Source organism: Lontra canadensis, unplaced genomic scaffold (assembly GCF_010015895.1).
Source record: "Lontra canadensis isolate GAN:19392208 unplaced genomic scaffold, GSC_riverotter_1.0 scaffold17, whole genome shotgun sequence".
In the NCBI taxonomy this organism is placed as follows: Eukaryota; Metazoa; Chordata; class Mammalia; order Carnivora; family Mustelidae; genus Lontra; species Lontra canadensis.
Genome location: NW_022631011.1, coordinates 10326400 through 10339786, shown reverse-complemented (window position 1 = coordinate 10339786; position 13387 = coordinate 10326400). Strand labels below are relative to the sequence as shown.

The 13387-nt window shown below is 46.4% G+C and overlaps 1 protein-coding gene across 13 annotated transcripts in view; it reads left to right on the top strand.

The window, feature by feature from the left end:
• Positions 1–13387, top strand: part of FHOD3 (formin homology 2 domain containing 3) — a 456486-nt gene that overhangs the window by 203655 nt on the left and 239444 nt on the right. For all 13 annotated transcript variants that reach the window (XM_032859586.1, XM_032859585.1, XM_032859591.1 and 10 more), the window contains exon 5: positions 134–239. In XM_032859586.1, coding sequence (XP_032715477.1) covers positions 134–239 — 106 coding nt within the window. The remainder of the gene's footprint in view (positions 1–133; positions 240–13387) is intronic.

The window sequence follows — 13387 nt, the reverse complement described above, 5'->3', positions numbered from 1 at the left end:
AGCCAGAACAATCTTCAGAGGTCAGTCCGGCTTCAAAGGCTCGTCCGTAGTTTTAACAGCCTGGACAGAGGAGGGATGGGGACAGTATCTGAAGTTTGTTTTTTGTTTTTTTTCCTCCCTCCTTTCCTGCCAGGATGACAAGGATTTGGTGCATGAATTTGTGGTGGCTGAAGGTCTGACGTGTTTGATCAAGGTGGGAGCTGAGGCTGACCAGAACTATCAGAACTACATCCTGAGGGGTAAGTTATGACATCCCTGTGGCAAGGGAGGCCTGGCGGTGCCTCCAGGAACTTGGATACTGAGAGCTTTTATTTCGTTTTTATCTTAGTTTTTTTAACTTTTCTTTTTTTTATTATTACGTTCAGTTAGCCAACATATAGTACATCACTCGTCTTTGATGTAGTGTTCAACAATTCATTAGTTGCGTAGAACACCCAGCGCACATCACGGCATGTGCCCTCCTTAATGCCCGTCACCCACCCCCTCCGCTTCTAACCGCCAGTTTGTTTCCCAGAGTCCAGCATCCATACTGAGGGCTTTTAAGAAGACTTGGATTATGGACTAAGGTGATGAAGACTTTCTGTAGCAAAAGATAACACTGACATCAGGTTTTATCACTTCCTAAGAACTCATTAGTGACTGAGCTAACTTGACTGGTTTTTACCTCACATCTCTTCCTAGTTACTAGGAAGAAAAAAAAAAAGCTACTTCACATTAAGTTCTTGACAGTCTCTTTCATTTGGTAAGGAAAAGACCACACTAAGTGGGCCTGCATTTTAGCCAGAAGTCACCCAAAACCAAAGAGGCCAATTTATTTCCTGGGAAAAAGTTTTTTTTTCCAACTTGGGTTGTTACTGGGAGCGTTTGTCAGAAGCTCACATTCCTCACTGGGTCCTCATGTTTCTGACTTGGTAGGTTTGGGGTGGGTCCAGGACTTGCACTTTAAAGAATGATTCTGAAAGCTATTGGTATAACTTTGTTTCCTTCCCTTCCTTCCTTCCTTCCTTCCTTCCTTCCATCCTTCCTTCCTTCCTTCCTTCCATCCTTCCTTCCTTCCTTCCATCCTTCTTTCCTTCCTTCCTTTGGTATAAAGTGAGACACGTGTCGAGTTTGAAGCACTGAGCATTGTTCCAGTTCATAAAATTAATGCTCTCTGGTTACAGTATTTTTGTCTACCTTCATATAAATAATTTTATTTGATCCCATAAAAATGTGACAAGGGAGAGCAGGAATTATTAGTGCTATCTAAGAAAACAGTGCTATCAAGTTTTGAGCTACAAAAAAGAGATGTGATGTCCTTCAGTCTTATCTCCATTTTGCAATAGAAGGATTTGAGACTCAAAGCCATGGAGCAGTTGTCAAATAAAGTCCATTTCTCTAGGACATGGTCAAGCGGGGCAGTGCCCAGCCCTGTCACACACGTCTCATCTGGGTTTTGTTCCCTCATCTCCATGTATACCTGCGACCCCTCAGCTCCTATCTTCCACGTTCACAGGAGGGGGGAAAAGAGTGCTTTTCTTTTTCCCTTGGGTGAAGGACAAGTATATTAATTATGATTTACTTTCAAACGTCCATAGTTGGACTTTAATGAGACAGGCAGAGTGAAAACATCTCAAGCTCCTGGTCTCTGGCTATACTGCACAGCCAACTGAGGCCTCCCCTCGGGGACCCTGGACTTGGGGAGCCACAGCAGCAGAGAGCAAGAGAGAAAACATAGGGCTCATGAAGAAAAAAAAAATTTAAGGACATATTTTTGAGTCAGTGTTGTTTCTGTTCTTGATAAATGCCAAATGTGTGCACGGAAGTTCCTCAGCTTCCCGGTTCTGCTCCACGGCATTTGAGAAGCTGGGGCGTCGCCTCCTTTTGCCCTGCTTCCATCTTTTCCTGGGCGTGTGGTAGATCCTCATTATGAGTTGTCAGCTTAAGGATGGATTTGATGGGTTCTATCCCTACTATAGTTAAAACATGGAAGCTTCTATGGGGTGTGTAGACAGATGAACCATACACTTGGTCCTGATGCTGCCTCCTTTTGCGGCTGTCTTTGTGTCCGAAGAGATTCTCATCTTTGGCTTTCCTTTCACACAGGTCCAACTCCTAGAACAGGGAAAGGCACAGGGATAAGGGTGAGGGAAACTCCTCCAGTTTACTTTCCACCTGGCTTATGGGTGTTTATAAGTCGAACCACCTGAAAGGAAAGAAACCTAAAATTACCTGATTTTGAATAGTGGGTTCACATGGTATGGATTTGTTGTTGTTCTATTTAAAGCAAATGCACACACCCCTCTATCGAATTAATATAACCATCTACGTGTTTATCTTTCTTCTTCTGACCCTTATCTAGGAGCATGTGTAGATATGTCATTACACTGTAACACCAGGGTAAACCTCAACGTTGGTCTACAGCCAAGCCTGGGTTGAGGGGAATGGCTCTGCTGGTTGGCATAAGCCCTTACTAGGACGGTCACATTTTTTTTTTTAAAGATTTATTTATGAAAGGGGGTGGGCACAGAGGAAGGGCAGAGGGAAAGGGGGAGAGAAAATCTCAAGAGTATCCCCCACTGAGTGTGGACCCCAATGCCGGGCTCAATCCCAGGACCCCAAGATCGTGACCTCAACTGAAGTTAAGAGCCAGCTGTTCAACAACCGAGCCACCCAGGCACCCCAGGAAGGCCATATTTTTGTCAGAAGCCCCTTGTCTGCAAGGAGCTCTCTAAAAAGGGCTCTCTCTGCTAAATGGAGGCAGCAGAAGAGAAAGGTGTGACTCGAGGCCTGACGAATCCAGTTACCAGCACCTGCCACATAGCTGGAGTTAGGAGGAAAGAACTCAACCCTGCCAAGAAAGCTCTTTCTAATGAGCAGCCCTGTGGTGTCTCAGTAGGAGGGAGGGAGGGCCTCCCTGCCCCGGGGCGGGGGGGGACTGTGCCGGGGCAGAGGAGCTCAGTGGCTGTACAGGGCCCCAAATTGTGAACTGTGCGAACTGTGCTTCCTGGTCAGGAAATATGGAAAGATGCAGAATCCTTCAGCGAGGCTCTCTACCTCAGTGCTTCTTGTTAAAGTGGCAATGGTTTGTCTCCTTATTTTATTTTCTATTTTATTTTATTTTTAAATTTTTGGCAGTGGTTCATTAATTGGCAGTTAGCAGTATCAGGAAGGTGCCCACATCTGCTACCGAACGTTTGAGAATCCGAATACCCAAGCCCTGTCGGCCATGTGCTGTTTCTCTGTGTAGAAAACACCACTGATGGAAGACCCTCACTGCAGACACCCCTTCCTTACGCAGGAGAGGCGGCGTTTTCACTGCCGCCACCAGGGCCTTGCCTTCTGAGCTGTCTTTTCCAGTTGTGTCTGTTGACTGAAGGCTGGAGGCTTCCCGGGTGTTCCCTGGAGAATGAGCAAGGGCTCGCTCCCATTCAGGTGACTCCAGGATGTTCCGTTTCCCACAGAGTGGAGGTGCCTTTGCGTGCCTTTCCCATGTCCACTAAATCTCAGAAGCCTCCCGGTGAGCAGGGCCCCTTGCGCAAACCTCAGCCCACTGTGACATATCTGACTAGAGCCCATGCCAGGAAGGTACCTTCTGAGGAATGCAAATGACAGATTTCTCAGAGTGTGCCTTTTGTGTTTTTATATAAGGAAACTATCATTTTTTCAAGCCCGCATGTTGAGTCACCCCTTTCTGACTTTGAAGAACTTCCTAGGCTTTTTAAGGTTGTGATCAGCCGTCAGCAGCCACCAGATATTTGACATCAAGGACAACCTTTGAATTGCCTTCTTGTCCAACCGCACTTCAACCATATTACCTTGGGTGAGGTATGGTGAGGCCAGCTGTGGATCTGGAGAGAAACTGCAGAGTTTGATAGTTTTGTAACTCACAGTTCCTGGGGAGAACACAGTGTGCCCCACAGAGGCCACTCAGGAGAAGCGTGGGGGGTCAGTCCCGAGGTAGAGGGAGAGGGCAGGCATCTTTGTTGTGATTTCCATGGGGGGAGTGGGTGAGATGGGGTAAGACTCAGGATGGGCTGGTGTGAATAATTGCTGTGGGCCCTGGGGCAGTTAGGTTGGAAATATCATGGCATAGAGTGTGAAAGCCCGCCAAGGCAGGTGGCTGGGGGTGTGCACTTGACCTTCTGGAGAAGAGCAGACCGACCTCTGCCCCTTGCCTCAGAACTGCATCAACAGGTGGGCGTTTGGAAAACAGTATTGCAACCCGTAAAGTGGGCTGTTTGGTAACTGCTGTGGAGGATAGCACGCCCTTCGTGAAATTACCTTAGGAGCTCTGTTCCATGAGACCACATGTGAGTCCCCCAGATCCAAAGGAAACAAGAGCATTTGGAGAACCCAGGGCTTTCCACATCTGCTTTTAGAACTCGATTAATTTATCTTTCTTTTTGTGCTCAGCCGTCTGTCAGCCTTTTTTTTTTTTTTTTTTTTTTAAAGGCCCAGGAATTTGTTGCTTTTAGTAGAGGATGTATCTGCTGAGAGGTAAAGATAGGTTTTGAGTTATGGTGTTAGTCAAGAGCTCTCCAAAAATGTGAGCTGGCTGCTGGGAAGAGGTCTAAATGCACAACATGCAGAAATAATATTTATCTGACTTATTATTCTTGGATGGTTCTAGCAAATGATCTAAAGTTTTTCGTGATAGCCCGTATTTAATATAAGTCTCCTGTGGAATTTTGTACCTCCCAATTATTCTTATTAAAGTAGGACCTAGAATGGTATATTCCTGGGAACTTTGTGCACCCATACTGGGCCTTCACTGTGGGCCCCATCAGGCCCTGGGGATGGGACAGTGAAACCAGTGGGCCCTGGTGAGGCTCCCTGGGGGGCGCTGCACACGGGCCACTTCCCCTGTTTTGTCTCCTACAAGTTACATATTTAGAGAGTGTAGGTAGGTGATCTGCTTCGGGGAGGAGAAAGAGAAGAGTAGACTCTGTGAGGCCAGCTGCCTTTTCTGGCTGTACTTCAAGGGAACCTGCTTCTTAAGGGCTAGTTTTACACGGAGAAATTTGATTTGATCATTTCATGTAAAGCAAAGTCCCTGTTAATCATAAAACACCTCCATCACTATCACCGGCTGGATAAGGTCTGAGAACTACTGTAGCTCAGCCCTTTCATTTTATTTGTCCCTATAATGCATCTAAAAAAATGGTTTAATGCCTGTCAACATTTAAAAATTGGAACATTTGACCTAAAAAAAAATAAAAAATCCAGATTTCAGATTTCTTTGGGAAAAACTGGAACCAGAGAATTTCAGTGCTTTGCCAAATATCACTTAACTGTATTCCACTCTGGGGAAAGAAAAATGCCTTCCATGTTAGGGGATCTCTTAATGAGGTTCAAGACTCCCGGCCAGGAGGTTTTTGTCGGCTTCGGCAGCACCGGGAATAGACATGTTATAGACGGCGTGGAAGGAGATTCGTGATCTTAGGAGGTGGTTGTACAAAATGATCAAATGGTGTTTGAACCCAAATCCTTCATCCTGGAAAAACTTAAGAAGTTTGTGTTTTGGCATTTCAAAACAAGGGAGGAGGGTAGAGGTTTTGGCTCAGATTGCAGACAGGGAGTGTAGGGAGGGGCCCAAACTGGCCCCAGGGTGGTGGGGATGGGAGCAGGAGTGGGGAGCTGCTCACTTCCTGAACTAAGCTCAGGTTCTGGGCCAATGTGTTTTCTACTGAACAGCCCGGCTTGACACTCTATCCCCATACACTGGTCCTGGGGCGTCCCCTGACCTGTCTTGGCTGCACCTTCCTCTCCTGAGATGAGCGCCTAAGGGTGCTCAGTCAGGACTTAAGGCGGCCATGTGGCCGGGCTTTGATGGAGATGACACAAGGGCACAAGTGTCTGGGTGGGGGTCTGTCACCAGCGCCTGGGGGTTGAAGCCAGTGTCCGTGATAGAGCTCTTCCTCACTTGATGTCCCTCCTCATGCTAAGTCCGTGTGACAGGGACTGTTCTAGTAGGGAATCATGTTGGCTGGCATGCATTGGCAGCCCACGAGGCCAAACTGAACTGGCAGGTTTGTTTTTTTTTTTCCCCCAGTAGAGTATGTCAAAAATTTTTTAAATAGAAGGGACATTAAAAATTGGGAGATTTGGACATAAAATTATGGATTTCTGGCTTCTTTTTGAAAAACCGTATGCTCAAGCCCACACAGGGTCCTCATTGCTGTGTGGCTATCCTTAGCTAGAGTTAGAAGCAGCTGTTGCCTTGACATGGGGCCCACCGGCTCTATACCTCCGTCTCCACCTCCTCTTTTTGTGTTGCTCCTGCGTTATTTCACCTATGACATTACCTCTGTGCCCTGTAGGCGTGGAAGTTTGAAATCTTTGACGGATGACATCATAGTCGGTGAAACTAGGAGTCCGGTGCAGGAAATTGGAAGAGTCTAATTCTTTCATAGCTCGGCATAAGTTGTGATGTTGTCATTACTTTGTGAACTTGGCTCTCAAGTCTGACATGAGTAAGTGTTTTCATTCTACCCCACCCCAGCATTTCTCACTAGGTGCAGAGCTCAGCAGTGGCCTCTGCCTTCTCCCCCACCAAAGGCTTTACACGAGTATTATCTAGGGAGAGAGATCGTGTCACCACACAGATAGTGGCATCCTCCAGTCTGAATGGCCACGCTGGAAAAATGGAGGCTAAGGGTAGATAGAGCTGCTTACTGAGGCCTGAGCATGTTGACAAGAAGATGACCCTGTTGGACACTTGCTGCCTTGGTTGCTCTTGTAATGTGACAAAAGCAAGACTTGATCTCCGTCCCAAATCATGTGCCCTGGGATCCACTGCTGAAAGTCCTTTACTGCCCACTAATCAAAGGTGTGTGCCAGAGATGAGAATGTCAGTGTCAAGGCTAGCGGATTGAAGGCAATCTCAGATGGACATGTCTGAAAAGAAAATGGAGTAAAACCAAATGATGTACATATTTTTCTTAAAACAAATGGCCTTTTATAATTTTTTATTGTGCAGTTTGCGAACACACCTTTGTATAGAAAGCAAACAGCATATAAAGGAAAAAAAAAGATAAACACCCATAGTCCTATTAAAGATAAAAGCCATTTTCTACCCACACGTTCATGCCTACTTCACACATGCCTTTTATAAAAATGAATTGTCCTTTAAGTGTGCTCCCCAGCTGTGTCAAGCCTGGGAGTGGCTTGAAAATGACCTTGGAATCTGGCTTTGTGACATCTCGCAGACCTTGGTACAATTACTTAACTGCTTTCTATGGCTGCTTCCAGGGAGCTAATATCTACTTTATTTGGAGTGTTGTGAAAATTCAATGGCTCATAGAAAGGCCTGGATTGTAGCTATGACAGTTATTATCAGTAATAATCAGTGATATCAGTGCAGTAACAACCTGTTTTGGGCTAAATTATATACTTCCCCCAAATTCATATGCTGAAGTCCTAATCCCCAGGATCTCAGAATATGGCTGTTTGAAGATGGGGCCTTTATTTATTTTTTTTAAGATTTTATTTATTCCTGAGAGATGGAGAGAGAGAGGCAGACAGAGGCAGAGGGAAAAGCAGGCTCCCCAAGGAGCAGGGAGCCCCATGTGGACTTGATCCCAGGACCCTGGGATCATGACCTGAGCAGAAGGCAAATGCTTAGCCATCTGAGCCATCCAGGTTCCCAAAGATGGGGCTTTAAAGAGGTCCATTTCGGGACGCCTGGGTGGCTCAGTCAGTTAAGCCGCTGCCTTTGGCTCAGGTCATGATCCCGGGGTCCTGGGATCGAGTCCCGCATCTGGCTCCTTGCTCGGCGGGGAGCCTGCTTCTCTTTCCGCCTCTGCCTGTTTGTGTGCTCTCTCTCTCTCTCTCTCTGATGAATAAATAAAAATTAAAAAAAAAAAAAAGAGGTCCGTTTCTGCGATTACACCCCTAGTCTGTGGTATTTGTTGCAGCAGCCTAAGAAGACTTATACGCATCCTAGCACACAATCCTCAGGGGGTTCCTTGTCTATTACATGGGGTGAAAGTTTGGAGGATAGGGTTGTTTTGTTAGAAGGTATGTACATTTGTATCTTGTTTGGGATTGAATCATTGTCCTGAGAAGGGATAAGGGAATTGACGCTCCCACCTGTGTTCCTTTCTGTTCATTTGCTCCAGGCCTCAGGTGATCCTTTTCTCTAAACTTTGACACTCTTGGTGGTTAGGGCACCCTTATTACTACCAATGAATTATAACACTCCTTTTTAAAAAGTGGTTTGTCCATAAAAGACTCAATCTCAAAAAACAGACTGAGGGTTGCTGGGGGGAGGGGGATGGGAGAGGGTGGTGGGGATATGGACACTGGGGAAGGTATGTGCTCTGGTGAGTGCTGTGAAATGTGTAAACCTGGCATTCACAGACCTGCACCCCTGGGGATAAAAATACATTATATGTTTATTAAAAAAACATAAATTAAAGCCAGAAACAAACAAAAAAGTGGTTTTGTAATTCTGGTTGTCACTATGTTAAATCCATCAATTAATTTGGGAAGAATTAATATGTTTATTGGAAAATTCAAAACTGGGGCGCCTGGGTGGCTCAGTCATTAAGCGTCTGCCTTCAGCTCAGGTCATGATCCGGGGGTCCTAGGATCGAGCCCCGCATTAGGGTCCCTGCTCAGCGGGAAGCCTTCTTCTCCCTCTCCCACTCCCCCTGTTTGTATTCCCTCTCTCACTGTGTGTCTTTCTGTCACATGAATAAATTAAATCTTTTAAAAAAAAATGAAAATTCAAAATTATTGCTTACATGCACTTCTGTGTCCCAGGACAAATCCTTTTCAAGAACCTAACTTCTGTATGTGTTCGTCTGACTCTCGTGTGAGATGTCTAGTTCCTTTGCCTTGGCTACAGAATTTTCGGTATATTTGTCCTTGGTGTTTCTGTATTTATTCTTGTTGGTTTCCTTTTTTAAGGTGGGCCTGACATTTACCACATGACGGAGTGAGAAGATTCTCTCCATGCCTTTCCTTACTTGCTTGTTCTGTAAGTTGGGGTTTGGATTGTCATCTCCCGAAAAGGGTCTTTCGCACTCCACCCCTGCCCTTGGTGTGTTTTGCTTGAAACAGGGAACATTCTGGGGCCCTTGGTTCCTCGTTTGAAGCAACTTCTTGGTGAAGACGGTGAGAGAGAGTCCGCTCCAGTCCCTCTATGTTTCCGTGTGTGAATCTCTTCTTAGACGGGTAGCTGGCCGGGTTGGAGACTCGATCTGCAGGTTGCGGCCCCCACCAGCCAGCTGGGGTAGCTGGGCCACTTGTAGCTGGAGGACATGGTCTTATGTTTCGTTTGTTTCATTTTTTCCCCATGTTGAAATCTTTGCTTTGGTGTCTAATGATCTCTGGGCCCTGGCTGTGTCTGACCTCAGCCTGACCTTTCCGCTCACCGGCCTGGCCTGCTGCTGGTGGTATGGCCTCCAGGTGGGACCAGCCACACTGCTGAGGAATTCAGTCAGGGGCAGGAAGACCATAGCCCGTCCTGCTTGGCGAGGAAGGCTGAGTTCCTCTTGTGGCCACTGTGGGTGTATGGGGATAGACATGCCACCCCAGAGGGCTTTGAGTGTCCCATCTGTGGCCCCTCTTGTCACCCTGCACCCCTTTCTAAAAAAACCAAGAGAATAGCTAAGAGCTGCACTTTGGTCCTTCCTCTTCTGGCCAGTTTGGGCATGGGGCCAAAAATGGGCTCACTGTGGGGCAGCTCACATCTCTCTCTTGTCCTGCCCAGATCATGGGGTACCGTGGGTTTGCTCAGCTTTGTGTCCATCACCTTCTACAACATGGCGTTTCCTAAAAGAGGGCATTGATTGCCAGGTCCAGCCTTCCCCTGGAACCTGTGACAGCCTCTGGTATATGTGGCTGGACCCCCGAGTTAGTGGCCTGCGGCTGGCTCTGCCTCATCTCAGGGCTTGTGGGAACTCTTCTCCACTAACGCTTCTCACTGGTTCTCTGCATAGATTGGTAGGAGGGTGGTTTGGAGGCTGCTTGCTGTGGTGTCATTTTTTCTGGAAGTGCTGCTATTGTATCCTTCTTGCTTGTGGCCTGTTCCCTGGCATGGCCTCAGTCTCTCGGTGCTGTGGACAGGAACACAGAGGGTCAGGAGGAGGAGCTCTTGCCCGTGGAAGCAAGGAAAGGCCAGAGCTGGGTCCTGAACTTTGTTGGGACAAAGTGCTCTTTGTTTTCCCTCTGAGTGCTCAGGTGAGAGAGGAAGGGACTGGGAGAGACCCCCGTTGAGGCAGGTGACAGGTGGGACCCTGAGCCCCTCACCACATCTGGCAGCCAGTAGCATATCTGCCTTTAGTTTCTAACTCTACGTGGACACTTGGGCTTTAACAGGATTTTGATTTTTCCCTCTAACCCCTCTTCCAAGCTGCTTTCTCCCCCTGTACTTAGAGAATGTTTGTTTCCTGGTAATTTTGTTTTTGGGGGTTTAGGATTAATAAGGCTTTTCTTTGAAGCTTTAATTTTCCTAAAGTAAAAATCAGTTATTAATACTGTTGAGTGTAGCAAGCATTAAGTAGTAATAGAAACACTGTGTAGAGCGGTCTTTATAAAGCAGTAGACAGCCAGGTCTGCCTGGGAAACATTGTTTCCAACCCAGAGCATCATGAGGCCAAATCAGGTGAAATTGCTGATACTTGACCATTTTTTGCTTATAGAAATGGTAGACTTGAATAGTTTTCCATAATATTTGTATCATCATTTAATCTTGACTACTTCCCAGACGGATTAGATGCTTCGTTAAAACTTGCCTTGTACTCTAGATAGAATTACAGCCCTCCAGAAATTCAGGCCAGTTTGCAGACCAAATAAAACACAACCCAAAAAAACCCCTTGAAATGTTGTGTTGTCATGTCTCTGAGAAACTTCGTTCTAAACCCTATCAGTCAGAGTCTCAGCCAAGGAGATCATTCCAGAATGTTCCTCTCCTCCAGAAACCTCCATCTTCTCCAGCTTATCCGAGATGAGATTGAAGAAGAAAAAGCAGAGTTACTCAGCCATTCCCATGTGTGGAGTTTTCCACAACCCAATCTCTCTGCTGTGTGTTTATGAGGAATTTTTCTGCTCTATTCTTATGGAAGATGGGCCCCCTCACCCCACCCTTCTCTCCTTGCTCGGGAGACTTCCCGAAGGACTGTGGGCTAGGGCTACCTTTAGTCATAATGGTTATTTCCTTGGCTGTAAATTTATCTTACATGTGATCTTCTTTTTTAGGACTTCTTACAAATGCAGGCTTTTAATAGTACAGAATGTCTTCAGCAGCAAATTTTAAACCTAGCCCCAAACATGGATTAAAATTATCTTCTTGCCTGGAGTTTACTGAGGAAACGTCACTCACTGTGTTCATCATCGACTGTTGCATTTTGGAGTTTTGGGAGCTCTTGGGAGACTGGCTAGCCTCCCAACAGGATGCGCTCTTCTTCCTGGCACTGTGGCTTCCCTGGCCATCCTTACATACAAGGTCCTCGGCCCAGATCACTCTGCAGGACCTCAGACCTGCAGAGCCAGCCATGTCCTGGGTGTCCCAAGTGCATCTTGTCCAAACCCAGCCCATCTTTGGTCTGCATCCCCACGGTCCATTCATCGTGTGGTGAAGAGCAGTCAGTCCTCCATAACATTCAGGACCCTTGTCCCCCAGAGCCCCAGTCTCTTCCTCATTCTCTGTAATCCTCTGTCCCCTAATCTGGACTTCTCTGCCTCTTACTCCCTTTCACGTGCCTTCCTTTTTTTCATTCCCAGTTCAGACCTTCATTTTTCTCCTTCCTGATCTGCTCTGCCAGCCTGCTGACTAGTCTCTCTGCTTTCCCTCCTGCCTCTCTTTGGTCTTTCTGGAACATTCTTTTGTTACCTGGGGTGACCTTCTGCAGTGCTGGCCTGGGCTCCTCAGTCTTTGGTGTAGATCCTTCAGTGGCTCCTCTCATCCTCAGGATGAAGCCCTCGCTCCTCCATGTGGGTGGCCCCTACCCTGGGCCTACTGGGTCTGTCTGTCCAGTCCACATCAGTGCTCTCTCGGACCTGAACATGTGCCTGGGAGGCCCTTCCATACCTGCTTCTCACTTTATCCCTTGCTTCCTGCTCCTACTCAGGATGGGGCTTACATACAATATTCTGCAGTCCACCTTCCTTTGCCCCTGAGATTTTGGTCCTGACACTTACCTCACTGATAATATTTGTTGAGCATGTGCTATGGGCCAGAGACCCTAGGCTAAGTCTGTGCATGATACTTGGCTGCCTATGTGTCCATTTCCATTCTTGATGCCAGGCATATTTTAGGAATTTAGCAAAAATTGGCTGAAGGAGAGGATTCATGAATGATAGAATGTCTGCGGGGAAAAGAACTCATGCTTCCAGGGAAGCTGCTAGTTTGTGCTAAGGGTTTGAGAGAGCTCGGTTCTGCTAATCTTGAAGCTTTAGCCCAACAGATCTCCTGTTCCTGAAGCACAATGATTTTTTTTGTGGTAATTAAAAAGAATGGCAAGTTACTGAATTTTCCTTTTGATAATTTTGTTGGTTCGGGAGGTCAAGGTGGTATATATTTTGATTTTAAAGACGCCAGGATTTCTGCAGATAAAATACATACAAAGTGGATTATATTGTATAACCTGTTTTGTATCTCAAGGAATTATTTATCTGTTTCTGAACCAGATATGCTATGAGTTCCTTGGTGGCAGAAATAGTGTCATCATAGCGTTTGTGACCCCTGGTCTAGCCTTCTTCTTGATGCCTTGTTAGATAATCAACAGATACTTGATGGAAAAAAATGAACCAATGGAAGGGGAGCTCTGTCTTGGTCTTAGTGTTTTATGAGTGATTATAGGTAGCATATGCTTTCTATCGAGAACCATGCATACAGGATCTGAAGATGTGAAGCAGTGAGACAGTAGTATTATGGTAAATGATGAAGTGTGATTTGGAGGGTTTTCATTTGCTTTGGTTTTTGATATTCTCATGATCTCAACCACATTATCTCCTGTGCCTTGCCTTTCCTTTCCCCATCTCCTTAAAATCAGATTCCCCTAAAACCATTCCTGTGCTAGTCTGGCCTGACTCATTTCTGGAGCCACTTTCCGCAGGCACACCGTCATCTCTGCCCCCAGTGCCTTTTTGGCTCCTGGGTTGCCTGAAACACCACTGAGGCACCCTGATTGCCCCACAATTAGAGCTCCCTCCCTTTCCCTTCCAGGTAACCCTTGCTTGGAGCTGGGCTTGAGCCTGCAGGGGCTTAAGCAGGGGATGAGTTTTAGATGTAGTAGGATAAGTAAGGGGTTGTTTTTGGAGGAAGGGACAAAACTGTTGCTTTTGAAGGCAGATTAGGAGCAATGAGTTAGGAGTTATAGGAAAGTGGTTTTTGACTGAAGACCAACTCCAAGAACAGAGTTGGAAAATTAGTTTATTTTCCTTGCCAACATAAACT